Source organism: Protopterus annectens, chromosome 8.part1 (assembly GCF_019279795.1).
Source record: "Protopterus annectens isolate FY-2018-M chromosome 8.part1, PAN1.0, whole genome shotgun sequence".
NCBI classification, from domain to species: domain Eukaryota; kingdom Metazoa; phylum Chordata; order Ceratodontiformes; family Protopteridae; genus Protopterus; species Protopterus annectens.
The window spans coordinates 491,008,009-491,026,848 of NC_056742.1; the positions used below are offsets into that span (position 1 = coordinate 491,008,009).

Below are 18,840 nucleotides of genomic sequence, written 5' to 3' on the forward strand. Positions count from 1 at the left end.
TTTTAGGGCTAATATTATTATCTCTTTCAAGATGAGCTTTTTTTGTGAAATTCTTGTCCTGTGAACCCTTAACACTGAGGTCTCACACAAATGCTCCCTAGGCTATACTGGATATGTACATAGAGGGCTTACATCCCTTGTGTCATCCTGAAAGTGTCATATCCATCTTGGAAGGTGAGCCATCACTGTCCAGGATGTCATGTATTTTCTTTAAGTACTCTCTCACTGTGATGGTGTCATTTTCTGAAATTGCCAGAAGTATTTGGACAGTGATGCTCTGTGCCTGGTAGTGCCTCCAAGAACGGAATTCGCTTCTCAAGGGTCTGATAAGATTTTGTTCAGTTTAGAGGGGAGTCTAAATCATTGAACCATGCCAGGGTGAACCACAGTGCCTTCAACACCAGAAACCAGCACTGTTAACACAAATAGAAGCAGCACAGTGTCAAGCAGGATCCCGTTTATTCAAACTAAATAAAAATAAAAATCCAACAACATGCACTAAGCACTTTCACACATAACCACAGTGGGCATCTTCAGAGTACAATAGACATAAAATACAACCTCCTAATATACACAGTAAGAAACACAACGCCCTAATGCAGCAACCAATAAATAACTTCAATTAATTAATGTAATTAGATAAATTAGTTAAACCTCACTTTGTTCTTGTTTAAAATACAACAGAATAAAAGTTATCTAAAAATGTTGTAGTTGAACTCATATCTATATACATTAACAATGACTTTGTAATACTAGTATGATAATGTTGAATATATGATATAACATAAATTTTATAATATATAATATATTGTTTCTTCATAAATATCACAAATAAAATAGCAGTTATTCAACAACAATTGATGTCCTAATAAGACATTAAAAACATTAAGCTTAAAAATGTGTATAAATATATAAACGTGTAAATAAATAAATAAATACATATATCCATAAAACACCACATAGCAGATGTATCAAATAAATCATATACGATAGGATTTATGTTTTAATATGCTGGCAATGGAGATATGGTCATTGATTCCCGGTGGGTTGGTGGCATCCAATCTCAATTGCCATAGACATTCTTTGGCTTCCAATAAATTATTGTCATCACCCCCTTTTTTGTTGTCTGGAATTCTGTCGATTACAAAAAATATAAATCTCTTGAATGGATTACATTTCTGGCTGTGTGTATATAATGAACTCACTGTTTTTTTTATTCTTGATGCCCCTTATGTGTTCCAGCATTCGTTCACTAAGTTTCCTGATGGTCTTCCCTATATAATATGTGGAGCAACTTGTACATGTCGCTATATAGACCACCATCTTGGTATTGCAATAACCAGGACATCTAATAGTGCTCCCATAGTTCTGAACTACTACATAGGGTCCATCATTTAAAAACTTGCAAGTACTACATAGGCCACATTTACTCATTTTTGACATTTTGTGTATATTCTTATTGGTACCAGTCTCTAATAATTGCTTCAAATTCATACCCCTACTATATGTTATCTTGAGGTAACTACCAATAATATCCGTAAGTTCTGTTTTGTTCTTAAAAACACTAAGCCATGTCTCCTAAACTATATTAGAAATTTTAGATGCTGTTTCATTAAATGGAAGTATCAACACATTCCTTTTCTCTTTTCGTTGATTGATGTAGCACTATCTATTCCAAATTTAATAATAGGTTTGTATATTTGATTTCTTTTAACCATCACCTCTTTTTTAATGTTATACAATAATTCCTGAGGATAACCCCCATCACAAAACATATTAATTAGCTTATCAATTTCATCTTGAAATAACCTATCACCACTCACTGTTCTAGATAGTCACCATCTGCCCTTTCACTAAATTCTTTTTTTGAAATTGGGGATGGCAGCTATCATAGTGCAGGAATGAATTGGAATAGGTCTTCTTTCTGAATATGTTTGAATCAATTCTATCCTCTTCTGCATAGAATAATATATCTAAATATTCACATCTATTGTCATAAATTGCACTAGTAAATTTCAAGAATGTGGTGGTAGTACCCAAAAACTCCACAAATTCCTGGATTTCTTCTTTGTTCCCTTTCCAAAAATGAGTATGTCGTCCAGGTATCGTAAATATAATGCTATTTTGGACCAATAAACAGAGGTGAAAAGGAACTGTGTTTCCCAAAATGCTAGTACCAAATTAGCATATATAGGGGCACATCTAGCACCCATAGCTACCCCTGTACTCTGTTTGTAGTACTCACCATCAAGAAAGATAAAATTGTTGTTTAAAACCATTTCTGTAAGTTCCACTATAAGCTTACGTTTAACAGTGTGCATGTTTCCAAATCTTGATAAACGTGCTTCAAACATTTCTAATCCTAAGGCATGTGGTATAACAGAAAATAAATTAATAACATCTATTGTGACCATAACTGTAACAGAATTAATGTCAGATGAGTGTTGTCTCAACATCAAGGCAGTGCCAGGAGTCTGAGTATGTGGGGGTAACTGGCTCAGAATACACTTACAGTAAAAATCCACATGAGGCCATGGCTTCTGTTTTACAACCTTTGGCTGAAAATTATGGGCCTAAAAGGTGGATTGTTCACATCTTTGTGGATTTTAGGAATGCCAAATATATTTATGTGATATTTATGAAGAAACAATATATTATACATATTATAAATGTTATATATTCAACATTATCATACTAGTATGACAAAGTCATTGTTAATGTATATAAATACGAGTTCAACTACATTTTTAGATAATTTTTATTCTGTTGTATTTTAAACAAGAACAAAGTGAGATTCAACTAATTTATCTAATTACATTAATTAATTGGAGTTAACCCGTGGTGGTGGTGCTGTGGTAGCGTTGTCGCCTCACAGTAAGACGCTGTTCGGTTTGATTCTCAGCTAGAGCGTCTTCTGCATGGAGGCAAGCGTAAATGGGCGTACCTTCATTGAAGGCCTGGCAAGCCGGTACATAAAAATCAACTGCCAATCATTAGCGGACCGGAGTTCCGCTGTGGCGACCCCTAACTGGGAAAAGCCGAAAGATGCAAACAAACATTAATTAATTGGAGTTACTTATTGGTTGCTGCATTAGGGCGTTGTGTTTCTTACTGTGTATATTAGGAGGTTGTATTTTATGTCTATTGTACTCTGAAGATGCCCACTGTGGTTATGGGTGAAAGCGCTTAGTACATGTTACTGGATTTTTATTTTTATTTAGTTTGAATAAACGGGATCCTGCTCGACACTGTGCTGCCTCTATTTGTGTTTCCAGTAGAAATGCTGTAGGGGGCAGACGTGAATGCTCTAAATCTTGAAATAATCAATTACTGGAGCCAGACACTTTGGGAGTACCCTGGGTGCACAGGACAAGACAAGGGGCAAAGAGGTTAACTGACAGTGTGAGCCCCCCTCTGCCTCAAATCTTAGAAACCTTCTGTGGCCAACAGAGTCCCTGCCTGACTCCACGGCAGAGTGAGACCAAATACACAACTTCCTGTGAGTGGGATAGTTTCTGAGATTTTCAGTGGAATGCTGGATTGTGCTCTGGTTGAATTGGGCACAATGTTGGCAACTGTTCTTGTCATGTTTCAGTCCTACACAGAACAAACAGTACATATGGAAATCCTCGTGGAGAATTTGTTTCTCACACTTAAGACAGTTACACATCAGATATCTGTAAGTACTGGAAGCAGAAACAAAGATTTCACCAGTGGGGCACTTAGAAACAAAGATTTCACCAGTGGGGCACTTAGAAACAAAGATTTCACCAGTGGGGCACTTAGAAACAAATATTTCACCAGTGGGGCACTTAGAAACAAAGATTTCACCAGTGGGGCACTTAGAAACAAAGATTTCACCAGTGGGGCACTTAGAAACAAAGATTTCACCAGTGGGGCACTTAGAAACAAAGATTTCACCAGTGGGGCACTTAGAAACAAAGATTTCACCAGTGGGGCACTTAGAAACAAATATTTCACTAGTGGGGCACTTTTCTGGAGTCCTTGGAATAAGCTAACTTGCTGGACTGATGTCACCAATTTAAAGAAGAAATTCAGAACTGCAGCAAAAAGATCTAAAGGATATCAACCACTGCCCCTCTTTCACCACTGGCATCTTCACATTTGATAAAAATGGCAAGAGAAAACCAGGACACGAAACAAAGAGCTCTGGAAGTCCAGACAGCAATCTGGCCCCTTTTCAAATTACAGATGTCATGACTGAAACAGTTACTAATACTACAAACATCTACATTGGTTGCTACTCTTCTGATCAGTGAAAATTATTCCAATGTTCATTGTTTTGTCTGACCAAGAAAAGATCCATAAGGATTGCTCTTTATTCCTCTGCAGAACGGATAACAGTACATATTTCTTTCATTTCTGGTAAACAAATGTTAAATAAAATAAATAAAATAAATAAATAAATAAAATTCCTTCCTAAATTAACCATGTAAATGAAATGGTTCTAAACAGTGGATCACTTTCAGTCACAACCTGGGACAAACAGTAACAGACATATATAACAGTATATACACATGAACAAAAACAAATAATAATACAGCAGTAAAGTAGATGCTTGCACAGTTACTACTTCAGCATTTCATTTATCCTAAACAAGTATAAAATACCTAATAAATATGAACCATACTAATTACATTCACGTAGAAATGGAGCACAAAAAAATGATGATACTCAACTAACTCAATATGCAGATGAAACTCGACTAATTCAATATGCAGATGAAACTCGACTAATTCAATATGCAGACGTTACTCAAGTAATTCAATACGCAGATAATAGTCAACTAATTCAATATGCAGATGAAACTCTACTAATTCAATATCCAGACAGTGACCAACTAACTCAATATGCAGATGAAACTCGACTAATTCAGTATGCAGACGTTACTCAACTAATTCAATATGCAGATAACGACCAACTAATTCAATATGCAGACGTTACTCAAGTAATTCAGTATGCAGATGATTCTGTACTCCTCTGCCTGCATCCAGTACCCCTACACACAAGCTATCACACGGCTCTGCTCAACTTCTATGAAGACACAGTTGGAGCACTGCTTAACATCCATGGAGACACAGTTGGAGCACTGCTTAACATCCATGGAGACACAGTTGGAGCACTGCTCAACTTCCATGGAGACACAGTTGGAGCACTGCTCAACTTCCATGGAGACACAGTTGGAGCACTGCTCAACTTCCATGGAGACACAGTTGGAGCATTGCTCAACTTCCATGGAGACACAGTTGGAGCACTGCTCAACTTCCATGGAGACACAGTTGGAGCACTGCTCAACTTCCATGGAGACACAGTTGGAGCATTGCTCAACTTCCATGGAGACACAGTTGGAGCACTGCTCAACTTCCATGGAGACACAGTTGGAGCACTGCTCAACTTCCATGGAGACACAGTTGGAGCACTGCTCAACTTCCATGGAGACACAGTTGGAGCACTGCTCAACTTCCATGGAGACACAGTTGGAGCACTGCTCAACTTCCATGGAGACACAGTTGGAGCACTGCTCAACTTCCATGGAGACACAGTTGGAGCACTGCTCAACTTCCATGGAGACTCAGTTGGAGCTCTGCTTAACTTCCATGGAGACACAGTTGGAGCACTGCTTAACCTCCGTGGAGACATAGTTGGAGAACTCTCATTTGTTCATAAATCTCAATTAAAAAAATGATGCTCCTTTCCCAAGGCACACTGGTAAAACAAAAAAAAAAAATCTCTTTTAACAATATTCAATTAGGTGTTGTTACTGCTGACCAGCTCATATGATGCCAATTTCCAAAATGCAATTAAAAAATGACTACAAACATGGATTCCTTTACAGAACCTCTGACGATCTCACAATATTTACACAAAATTACTGAAATTACCTACATCTTATTTAATTTACTACATGGCTCGCCTAGTCTTACAGATATTCATACAAGATAACTGAATAAATTAGAACAATGCTGCAATCAATTGCTATGTGCAGCCAATATGCCTAGCAGAACACATCATCACCTACAGTAGGTGCTCACGGGTCTATATCAGCATTTCGAAAGACGTAAATGTTGAACACCTGTTGGCCGACACGTAAATGTCGAACTACAACACTGCCTAACAGCCAAATCATCGATTTCTTCCCAACGCAAAGAAAGCGGTTGGCTGATTCCTTACACCTGCCCTTTCCCTGAGTTTAGTGCGGTCTCGGAGTTAGAATAATTAGTTAGGGTGGGTGGGGGGGGGGGCAAAGCCCCCCACTTAAGAATGTTTGTTTGTGTTTGGCATTGGTGTTTGGCCAACAGATTTCTTTCCCTTGGAAAGAAATCGGTGATTTGGCCATTCGGCAATGTTGTAGTCCGACATTTACGTGTCGGCCAAAAGGTATTCGGCATTTTCGTCTTTTGAAATGCTGATATAGACCTGGTGTCCACACCGCCAGGTGGATGATGCAGAGTTGAACACACCATCACCTACAACGAATGTTCACACTAAAAGGTGGCTAAATCAGAGTAGAACACACCATCGCCTAGAGCCAATGTTTACAATCCTGGGTGGTTGATGCAGAGTAGAACACACCATCACCTACAATGAATGTTCACACTACTAGGTGGATGATGCAGAGTAGAACACACCATCACCTACAACGAATGTTCACACTGCCAGGTGAATGATGCAGAATAGAACACACCATCGCCTAGAGCCAATGTTTACAATGCCGGATGGATGATGCCAATGCCCTAATAAAACACACCCTCACCTAGAGCCAATGTTCACAAATCCATGTGGATGATTCCAATGCCCAAATAAAACACACCATGGTTTGGCCCTGACAAATAAACTGTATGGAATTCTCGAACTTTATCCGTTACTGTCATCTAAGAGATGCTCACAACATCCTTTATTACCCAGCTGTAACAGTCCTTATGGAATGGTACTCTCCAACGAGATCTCTCCACTCTAAGAACACATTCCTTATGGAATGGTACTCTCCAACGAGATCTCTCCACTCTAAGAACACATTCCTTGCCCCGATCATATAACAGTTAAAGTGATTCCCTAATTTTACTTAGCTATCAGACCTGGATCAAACTATTATCATTAGACAATTGTCAACCTTCCAAAATGTTAACGTTATACTCAAGGCCCACCTGCTATCCTTTTGACTCTGTTCCTGTGCATGCCATACCTCTCTCAACTGCTTAATGCAAGAAATCTTTATAATTCCAAAAATAATAGGGGACAAAGGCCTGAAAATAGGGACATATTTTAAACACTACTCTTATAAACTTGGAAAGTTGCTAGAATAGACTGTGTGTTAGCATGCATTTTCTGAAGGATATGAAATCTGAAACTCAAAAGCCTGTCAGTATTTATCGACTTCATTTGTCAATGATTTGCCAGAAAACCATACATTTTTGTGGAGATGACTTAAAATATTAACCATAAATCCAGACATTCTGTTAAAATCTGGACAGCTGACAGACATGGTGCACGCTCCCCAGGCTAATCTGCCCATAAATCCAGACATTCTGTTAAAATCTGGACAGCTGACAGACATGGTGCATGCTCCCCAGGCTAATCTGCCCATAAATGCAGACATTCTGTTAAAATCTGGACAGCTGACAGACATGGTGCAGCTCCCCAGGCTAATCTGCTCTAATCAGATCATCCGTTTTGGACTCAAAGCTGCACCTTCATAACAGCATATTGTATTTCACATATTTTGTAATTTTTTAGTCTTTTATATTTCTTATATTCTAACCACAAACAGTACTTCCCCCTTCTGAAGTACTTAACATTTATTTTCACTCTGTGCTTACCTAATACAGTGGCTGTTCTAGAATTTTGTCCTCTCATCTTTGCAACATCCACTTTACTGATTCATCTCTTTTTTCCATTTTAATCGCATCCCTACGGCTGCACTTTGACTTTCTCTCCATTTATCCTTCACTACCATTATTATTCCTCGTGTCCTTGTTTATTACTTTGTATGACTTTTTTAACATTGTTACATACAGGTCATATGCTACTTCATTTTCATTGTACTTTTTTAACATTGTTACATACAGGTCACATGCTACTTCATTTTCATTGTACTTTTTTAACATCGTTACATACAGGTCACATGCTACTTCACTTTCATTGTACTTTTTTAACATCGTTACATACAGGTCACATGCTACTTCATTTTCATTGTACTTTTTTAACATTGTTACATACAGGTCACATGCTACTTCATTTTCATTGTACTTTTTTAACATCGTTACATACAGGTCACATGCTACTTCATTTTCATTGTACTTTTTTAACATTGCTACATACAGGTCATACGCTACTTCATTTTCATTGTACTTTTTTAACATTGTTACATACAGGTCACATGCTACTTCATTTTCATTGTACTTTTTTAACATTGTTACATACAGGTCATACACTACTTCATTTTCATTGTACTTTTTTTTTCTGAAACGCTTCTCCCCAGGCCTCTGCTGTAAAGGGATCTTGCATGGCCCAGCTAGACTTTCCAGATAAATAAATGCATCTAAAAGATTATGGCAATTATCCACGAATATATTCATTAATAAAACAAATGTTTACAGATTTTTTACATTTTATTGGGTATCATGGAATAAGCTCCTGAGGTGCAAACATTTGACAAAGCCTTTGCTAGTCCTGTAAGGGTATATGCATATAGAGTGCAGTATATGCAAATATCACATATTGGGATAGCTGCACTTTTAAGTGTGTGCATTTTGTGTGCGCACAAGCATGTGCACGTGTGTGCATTTTGTGTGTGCTCAAGCATGTGCACGTGTGTGCATTTTGTGTGTGTGCAAGCATGTGCACGTGTGTGCATTTTGTGTGTGTGCAAGCATGTGCACATGTGTGCATTTTGTGTGTGTGCAAGCATGTGCACGTGTGTGCATTTTGTGTGTGTGCAAGCATGTGCACGTGTGTGCATTTTGTGTGTGAGCATGTGTGTGCAGCAAAAAACAATCTACACTGTTGTACAGAGCCTCACTATCTTCTGAAGGTTTCTGCTTGACTCCTGTGCTTATAGCTGAAGTATCCAATGAAATATTTATTATTTTTTGTATCTCACATGTCTACTTGCTTCATAAGTAAGAGCACTTCCTCAGTGGACAGTGCTACTTCTACATGTCTAACATACTGTTGCACCACGCACAACACACCATGTACTCCCCTCCCTTGCAGTGACTAAGGTATAGTGCATTGCTGGGATGTAGTCAGTGTGCAATAAGGACGGGACAGCATGTCACTGGAGTTGGGAAGGAGATTCTTATCTTAATCCTACAGTGCATGGCGCCTAGTTATTCCTGACCGTACAGTGCATGGCGCCTAGTTATTCCTGATCCTACAGTGCATGTTGCCTAGTTATTCCTGATCCTACAGTGCATGTTGCCTAGTTATTCCTGATCCTACAGTGCATGTCGCCTAGTTATACCTGATCCTACACTGCAGGTCATCCAGTTATTCCTGATCCTACAGTGCATGTCGCCTAGTTATTCCTGATCCTACAGTGCATGTCGCCTAGTTATACCTGATCCTACACTGCAGGTCATCCAGTTATTCCTGATCCTACAGTGCATGTCGCCTAGTTATTCCTGATCCTACAGTGCATGTTGCCTAGTTATTCCTGATCCTACAGTGCATGTCGCCTAGTTATTCCTGATCCCACAGTGCATGTCGCCTAGTTATTCCTGATCCTACAGTGCATGTCGCCTAGTTATACCTGATCCTACACTGCAGGTCATCCAGTTATTCCTGATCCCACAGTGCATGTCGCCTAGTTATTCTTGATCCTACAGTGCATGTCGCCTAGTTATTCCTGATCCCACAGTGCATGTCGCCTAGTTATTCTTGATCCTACAGTGCATGTCGCCTAGTTATTCCTGATCCCACAGTGCATGTCGCCTAGTTATTCCTGATCCTACAGTGCATGTCGCCTAGTTATACCTGATCCTACACTGCAGGTCATCCAGTTATTCCTGATCCCACAGTGCATGTCGCCTAGTTATTCTTGATCCTACAGTGCATGTCGCCTAGTTATTCCTGATCCCACAGTGCATGTCGCCTAGTTATTCCTGATCCCACAGTGCATGTCGCCTAGTTATTCTTGATCCTACAGTGCATGTCGTCTAGTTATTCCTGATCCCACACTGCAGGTCATCCAGTTATTACTTGATAAGTAATGACTGACAGTGTCTACCTGTCTTAATGCATAAAAAATCTGATGCGTGAAAGTCCCTCTATGCTTTGTTAGTTAGGACCCAACTCCATACACACTGTCCTACAATTAAATTAATTCTTTCCATGCCCATCTACTTGCTTCCAAAACATGGTCTGTTGCTATTCTAGTGGTTCCGCCCTGCAATGAGCTAAGAATGAAATGGTACACAAGTTACTTTGACAACACTTTGAAGAGGGTTGTCACAGGCATGCTAACTGTTGCAATGAATCCTGGGTAACAATGAGGCAAGTGTCAACATCTAGTATTCAGCTGTGACACTCTGGCAGAGGGCTGCACTGCATCATTGCCAGACAATACAGCTGAAACACATGCAATGTTAAAAAATATTAACTTACAAATGATCAGAGTGCTGCGCTTTAAAATAAGCAAACAGAGGCCATGTGTGTGTGCACACAATAGTTCTGTTACTGCGGTGTCACTGCAGTTTGTTTCACAGTTTGACTCTCACCTGGAATGTCTTCCACCAAGTCTGTGGCAGCATTTGCCAGGGTCTACAGTTTCCTCCCTCATCCGAAAGACACAGTGAGAGGTGAAGAGGTGATCCCCCAAACAGCATGTAGTCATGACAATGGTTGATTAATTAATAAACAATCAATTGCTATTTGATGACTGGATACGTGAACTGGTCTGTTGACACTTTTCAGTCACAACCTGGACAGAAATTAAGAGTAATATGCAAAAGGAATACAGAGTAAAACAGTTTTAACAAATAATGGTTACATTACAATTGCTCATATCAATTTGAAAAAACATAGTAGAAAAACAGCACAAAGTACAAGGAAAATGAGTCAGTGCAGTCGTACCAGATGAATTCATGTAACCTATCTGTGGAAATTCAGTCAACAATGGTTCACTCTTTAAAGTAATCCAAAGGAAATGTTTTAGGCACTAATTATTGTTTCTGTAGCAACTGCAAGATGATTCTTCACATGCAAAAACAACAACAAAAGTGGCACTAACCTAACAGCACAGGAGGCGAGGATCCGTTTGCACTACTGCGACCTGAGATCATGAACAGTCTTAGGGAGCTGGTAGAGTAAGATAAAGCATCTTGTTGCCATCTCTCCTTTGCTGTTGGGAGGGTTTGGGAAAACAGATGCCTGTATGCCTCCTGGAGAAGACCAGAAAACTCAAAGGTCATTTCCTGAACTTGGGCTTTTGGGAGGGCTGGTGAGAGTTAGGATAAAATGAAGTGACCAAACGCCAGCTGTCCTAGTTTGGGTGGATAGTTTGGGAGAAAAATGTCTGTGTACTTCTCCACTCGATGGAGACCAGGAGCCTTACAGGTCACATCCTCAGATTACTGTCACTACATTAACCACTCCCACATCTACAGACCTTGGCCAGTCACCATATCAATGAAACCTCCCAGCTCAATGTCCAAAATCCCTTTGGATGCATCACTCCTCAGGCTAAAAGTGAGTCACAGCAGAGGTTGACCTCTGAGGAGTTGGTAGGCTCACTCACCAAAGAGTTATGCCTGGGGGTGCCAGTAAAGAATAACAGGTTTGAAAGCTAGGGAAAACAGCCAGAGTCAGTAGGGGTGGTCTAAATAAAAATAAAATGGAACACACAAAAATAGCAGCAAAAAATCTAGTTTACCTCTGTCACTTTATCTTGTTGCTCCATTTGTTCAGCAAATAATCACTTTAGCATAGGTCTTCTAGAAGAATAAACTACTTTATTTGATAATGGTGCCCAATCACCTCAGCATAGGTCTTCTAGAAGAATAAACTAATTTATAAAGAAAAAAATATATTTTTTTTCCTTGGTAATAGAGTTTCTAACAAACCTATCTAATGTTCTGTAATATTTCTGTGTATTCAACATTCAACTGTTGAAATGTTATGTAATTATCGGTAAAACAGCTTCTGTACATGCATTTTACATGTTAATCATTTTATATGCTAATCATTTCTATGTGGAGCTTTATCTCCCCGGGCCTCTACCGAAAACCGACATATAACCAGATAGACTAGCCCGGTCAACAAATGTAAAATACATAATAAATAATGGTGCCCAATCACCTCAGCATAGATCTTGTAGAAGAATAAACTACTTTATTGATAATGGTGCCCAATCACCTCAGCATAGGTCTTCTAGAAGAACAAACTACTTTATTTGATAATGGTGCCCATGTCAGCATTACTCCTCCTGTTAGGAATGTCAAAATGAAGAAAAATAACATCCCATGGCTACTCTCAGTCTCATGTTCCCCCAGCAATGAGGTCTAGGTACCTAAATGTCTTCTGCCTGATATACGGCTGAGTGAAGTGCCTTAGGCCTGTGACAACTGAAGATGCCTAAGCCAAAGTTACTTACATGTGGAAAGGAAATCTTTCTGAAAGCCGCATCGTATGACTTGCTCTGTACTTTCTCCATAAGAGGACGAATTGCAAGATGAGTATCCATGCCTGAAATACAGATTAAACGAGTAAATTCAGACTATCTACACAATCATACTAAACTGTTTCAGAAATCAGTGTGACTGATGTAGGCAACAAAACATTGCTTATTCATATTCTACAAACTACTGATAAACTGGCCATTAACATGCTTAATTTACATGCCCACATACCTCCTGAGAAAAGGGCAGTCTTGCTGTGACCGACTGCTCGGACATCATGAGTGTGGTACTTAAATGGTTTTGTCATCACCCACTGTGCCTCCTTTCCACCTAGTTTCAATGGAAGCAACTGAAACTGGAAAATAGTCCCCTCTGCTGTACCAATCACCATGCTATCTTCACTCTGAACAGCAGAAAAAGTATCCAAATGTCAGATTAAGGTTTGGAAAGTTTTTTGATAACACAGAATTATTAAAAACAAAAACAAGATATATTATATAATTACAAAGCAGAAAAAGACTGCTAATCTGTTCTGTTCAAATATACAATACGGATTCTCTCCTGGCTACAGAACAGCAGGGGAAGCAATGCAGACTCTCTCCTGGCTACAGCACAAGCAGGAATAGCAATGCAGACTCTGTCCTGCTTGACACAAGTGGATGAACTCTGCGCAGATTCTGGGAATGGTTATAATAGTTCACCAACACTGTCTAATGTGTTTTGTAGAATTGGACGGTACAGGACACATACTTTTAAATGTCTTGTGGGATATGTTAGAAAATTATGGGGGTCTCCACAGACACTGTTGTGTGGCATTCAGTCCCTGTATTAAGGAGAGAGAAATGTGTGCACGTTCTTAACATTCGGTCACATACTTTACTTTGCGCACAAGAATCCACCACTGGTGCATCGCCCCCTCATCTCCGGCTTGTGATTTTTAATATGACATGACATTAAAGTCTATAAATTTTAAACTCTCTCTCTTTGATAACATGCTTGTACGTTTCTACCATTTTTGTCACTTTGTTTTTTAAATATGCGTTTCTGAGTAGTATCCCACATTTGTAATGGAAGCGGGAAGAGTTATCTGTTATTTGGTACACAGATTGTCAGCCAATTAGATGTCCCTACTATTCAAGGGCCTTTACTTCTAATTTCAACTTCTGTAGGTTGACAATTTAAAATATATAGACTTTAATGAGCTATATTGCAAACTTCTACCTCAAAAGGTCATTTATTTTGTTTCTGAACAAGGGAGACGCCTGATATGCCACTCCTTTCTTTAAATGTTTTGTGCCACTACAGGGCTTGTCATGTGGGGGGGGGGGGGGGGGTTGTATGTTAGAGATTTTTTTTTTGTACATTAGACATCTTCAAAAATCACTTATGATAAGGGGGCATTCACAAGATGGTTAGCTGCCTATCTGGAGAAAGGTAGCAATATGATTTTGTCATAGTTCATGTGGATGGAAATGACTTAAGCTATATCTCAACGGACTAAATTCTGAGACATAATGGATGTCTTAGAATGTGCGTCACAGTTCGGTATAAGCCTTGCATTGACAGCATTCAACCTTCACCAAGGATGATGCCACAGTATGAACAGAAAAGGATTGATTTTAATAAGTGTCACTCCAGGGGGATCCAATATCTGTCAGCATGGGAGGATATGGTCAAAAGACCACATTGCTTTGCCAAGGATGGGTTATACCAGTCCTCCCCCTAGGCTTTTTGATATTGGCTAAACCTTTATCCGTCCCCTTAAAGCCTTTTCTGGCAATACCAAAAAGACAAAGTTACCACCATAGTGAAAAACGCCTACAAACAACCTTAAGGTGTTACGGCTCAATGCTCAGAGCCTAAACAAAAAACTCTACACCCTTCAAGCCCTCCTCACTCTGGAGAACGTAGATGTCTGTGCAGTGATTGAGACTTGGTTTAAAGCCACAGAACGTACTCCAGAAATGTAAGACTACAGTGCTGTCCCCACATTTAGGCCAACAGCAGCACAGGTTGGGGCCAAAGGTGGACGTGTGTCAATCTACATTACCAAAAGACAGACCTCCAGGTGGGTTCGGCAGGATGATACCATGTAGCTCATCCATGTGCAAATCACAGTATGCAAGGTCCCGCACTATATCCTGGCTAGCTACAGGTCACCATCTATGCCTCTAGGCATAGAGTCTCAAGACTCTTACCTAAAATTCCTAACACCCTATTCATGGATGACTAACTACCCCTCTGTAAACTGGGAAACATAACATTGCCTCAAACTCACAGGCAAAGTGCTTGCTGGACTTTAACATAACCAGCCTGGAACAGATAGTGCCCAGTCCAACTAGAGGATCAAGCATACTGGATATGGTACTCAGCAACACGAGGGAGCACTGCACCCCTAGTGCCACATCCTCACTAGTGAGGTTGGATAAAGTTCTCTCACTTGAAGTGAAACAACAAAAAAAAATCAACCCACAAAATCCAGGTAAACCAGTGGCAGTTGCAAACTATTGAAAAGTAAACTACATTCCATTAAATGACAGGTCAAGGCTCCTCTCAACCCAGAGACCACAGCTACCTGGGCAGAATTATTCAGAGTCCCTATACAAACATGTGAATGGCTGCTGAGAGGCTGCTATACTACCAGAAGAACCCCCCCCCCCCTAAAAAAAAAAAAAACAAAATACTAAAAACAAACCCTACTGGTGGAATTCTCACCTAAACAGGGTATATATAAAAGAAAACTCAGTCAAAACCAGGAAAACAACTTCCTTAAAGAAAAGTGCTCTCTTATACACCTAAATAAGAAACTAAAAGGTCTAAATATGTCCAAGAAGGCCTGCTATGAGATTAGGATAACTGTACAGGCTAAGGAGAATATAACTGTACAGGCTAAGGACAATCAGAAGGCCTTCCTCAACTATGTCCAGAACCTCAGAGGTAACACAGCAGTGGGCTGAATTGGTGTTTAACGGTATCAACTTCACCGATCAGGATGACACAGTGTGCTGAACTGGTGATGAATGGTATCACCTTCACCGATCAAGATAACAGTGTGCTGAATTGGTGTTGAACGGTATCACCTTCACCGATCAGGGTGACACAGCAAATCTATTGGCTGATAAATTCAACTCACACACTCCCCACTTCTTCCCAGCTCCATCAGGTGAAATCCTCTCCAACATACTTCCCCAGTTATCATCAGGCACCAAGTGCTGGCAGCACCTGCTAAAGCCAAGAACACCAACTCCATGAGTCTCGACAACATCCCCGGCTGCCACCTGAACAGAGTAAAACATGACCTATCAAGACCACTTGAGGCACTGTTCAATTATAGCCTTGAAACAGGCTATGTTACAAATAAATGGAGGACTGCAATAGTCACTCCCCTCCACAATGGCAACCATCAACCAATGGTCATGTTAAGGGAACGTCATGGCTACTTAACCTGGTAGACTTCTTTGAGTGGGTCACCAAAGCAATGGATAAAGGTAAAACAGTGCATACTGCATATATTGACCCGGCTAAGGCATTTGATACATCAGTCAGGCATTGTAAACAAGCTCTATGAGCTAGACGTAAACCCTTACATAACTTGCTGCATTGACAGCTGGCTCACAGGCTGGACCCAAGTCATTAGGATCGGTGAGACCACTTCCACCAAGAGACCGGTCAATAGCTGAGTACCCCAGGACTTCGTGCTGGGCTCGCTCCTGTTTGGCATTTACTTCTCTGAAGTCAAGGCCAACATTCAAGGCCTCTAGTTCACCAAGTTCACAGCCGATTATAAATTGGGAGCCATTATAGATTCCCCCCAAGACACCAACATCTTGTAAATGGGTTTAACACAGATAAATGACTGGTGCCAAAGCCATGGGCCAAAACTTAATACAAAAAAATGCATTACAATGCCCTCTGGGAAACTGTCAACCTATGTTAATTATTCCACCTATAAAATGCCTCTAAGAGTCGACCCATTAGTAAGGGATCTGGGAACACATGTACACAACAGACTTGTCGCTAGTGGTGTTCTCCAGGGATCTGTCCCTGGACCCCTACTGTTTGGCATATACTTCTCAGAGGTCCAGGCAGAGACAAAGGGCCTTTGGCTGACCAAGTTTGCGGATGACTGTAAGTTGGGTGCTGTCACTGACTCCTCAATTGATGTTAAGCTACAAGAGGGTCTCACAGCTACGAATAACTGCTGCAGTCATGGCCTTAGGTTAAATTCAAAAAAATGTATTATCATACCATTCAGCAAAAACTCGGCCCCAACTGATTATCACATCAACGGCAACCCCCTAAGCACACAACCGGTGGTGAGAGACCTGGGTACTCAGGTTGACAACAATCTCACATTCGACCATCATGTGGTGGCAGTGGTCAGAAAAGCCTTTTACTTGGTTCATCTCATAAGTAAAAGGATTGCATCCAGAAAAAAAGGAAGTTATTACACCTCTCTGTACTCCTCCCTTATTTGACCTATAATTGAGTATAATGTCCTGTTTGGTATGTATCTCTCCAAACACCTGCACCAACTGGAAAGGCCACAGAAATACCTCACAAAGAGAATCCATGGCTTCCAACACCTGGCCTATGTGGACAGGTTTAAATCACTATTACTCTACTCTGTATCATACAGATTGCTCAGAGATGATCTGTGTCTTGCCTACAAGACAATGTTGGACCCAGCCCTACTGGAGATGCTCCATATCTGCAAGTCCATCTCCCTCGCACATTACCCACTCGACAGGCCTAAATCTAATATGCAACATCAACAAAACCTGATGGAGAGACAGGTTTGTCTCCCAGAGGCTGCCCAGTCTCTTGAATAGACTTCCATATGTGTCAGAGTACCTTACTGATCCTCTTCATACAAAACCCTGATGAGTGGATGGGAAACTATAAATTTGTCCCAGGGGTTCTACCCTTGTCCCTCACTGACATGGGTGACAGGTGCTGACTGAGGGTTTTTTTTTTTGGGATAAACTCTTGGCTAGGCTTGTAAAGGCCCCAGGGCCATTAGCCTAGTAATCTTCAATGATCCTATGACAGCAATCTGGCCTTTGACCAACACATACCTAAGCTAACAAGAAAATTATTCTATGTCACCCAACATATAGGTAAGGGTATGGCATCTAGGTCCAAGGAAGTTTTAGTACCACTCTACTTGGCTTTTATCAGAACCCCGTGGCATGTATCTAACCATACACTTGTAATGGTCATAACGCCCACAAAGGTTTCTCACCAAGAGAATTCAGGGTATGAATATCCTGTCCTACACTGCTCGCCTAAAGGTGATGCCTCTGTATTCAATCTCCTACAGGCTACTGAGAGGGGACGTTTGCCTGCCTTATAGGGCTTCTTCAGACTCGGCCCTGATGGAGCTCTTGCACATGCACAAAACAAACAGAAACAGAAACTCTAGATCCAGGATTCTGAACTTCGTTTGTGACAAACGGAATGTGCTGGAGAGCCAGATATTTCTCCCACGCTATCCCCACACTATAGAACAGGCTCCCCATCCATGTAAAACAGAGTTTATATTGGACTCTGTTCAAACAAAACCGTGACAACTGGATGGGAAATCATAATTTTACTCCCATCAGCCCCCCCATGTCCCTTAAGGACTGAGATTGTCAATAAGAAAAGTATTATCCTAATTAGCATCCCCCTTACAAATCCTTAGCTACCTACCTACAAATCCCTGTATGATACTTGGGACCCAAATGGTTAGGGGTGTGTGGCTAGGCTTGTAACAGTTATCTTAGTAAAAACCTATGAACCTTTGAAGTTTGTCAGTGAAAAAACAAGTGGCCAACTCTGTCTGTTAGTTGCTGCCAGTACCTCTCTGGACAAAGAAACAGCCTTTTTTTTTTTTTTTTTTTTTTAACGAGAAGTCAATCTGACATGAGCCATAATGCTTCTCTGCCATATGGGCTATATGGTATACAGAGATGCAGCCCTGACTGCAACGTAGTTGACTGGAGTTTGACCAACACACCGGTACTGGAGGAGATGGGCACTGAAGAAAAGTAGTGAAGGGACATGGCCCACTCATCTCCCCTCTGGGAGTGGGGAGAGTTGTGTGCACCTGAGTGGCACACTGGGTGGAGGTGATTTATCTGCTGGAGACTGAAGAAATAACCTCCCATGCTTCAGGGTTGGTGGGTTGGGCTGCTAGAAGAAAATGCCCCTTGTGAAA

General features: G+C 40.5%; 1 protein-coding gene across 3 annotated transcripts in view; it reads right to left on the reverse strand.

Moving 5' to 3' along the window:
* Positions 1-18,840, reverse strand: part of UTP4 (UTP4 small subunit processome component) — an 881,210-nt gene that overhangs the window by 416,506 nt on the left and 445,864 nt on the right. For all 3 annotated transcript variants that reach the window (XM_044082023.1, XM_044082022.1, XM_044082025.1), the window contains 2 exons: positions 12,870-13,041; positions 12,614-12,705 (listed from right to left, as the gene is read on the reverse strand). In XM_044082023.1, the coding sequence (XP_043937958.1) occupies positions 12,614-12,705; positions 12,870-13,041 (264 nt within the window). The remainder of the gene's footprint in view (positions 1-12,613; positions 12,706-12,869; positions 13,042-18,840) is intronic.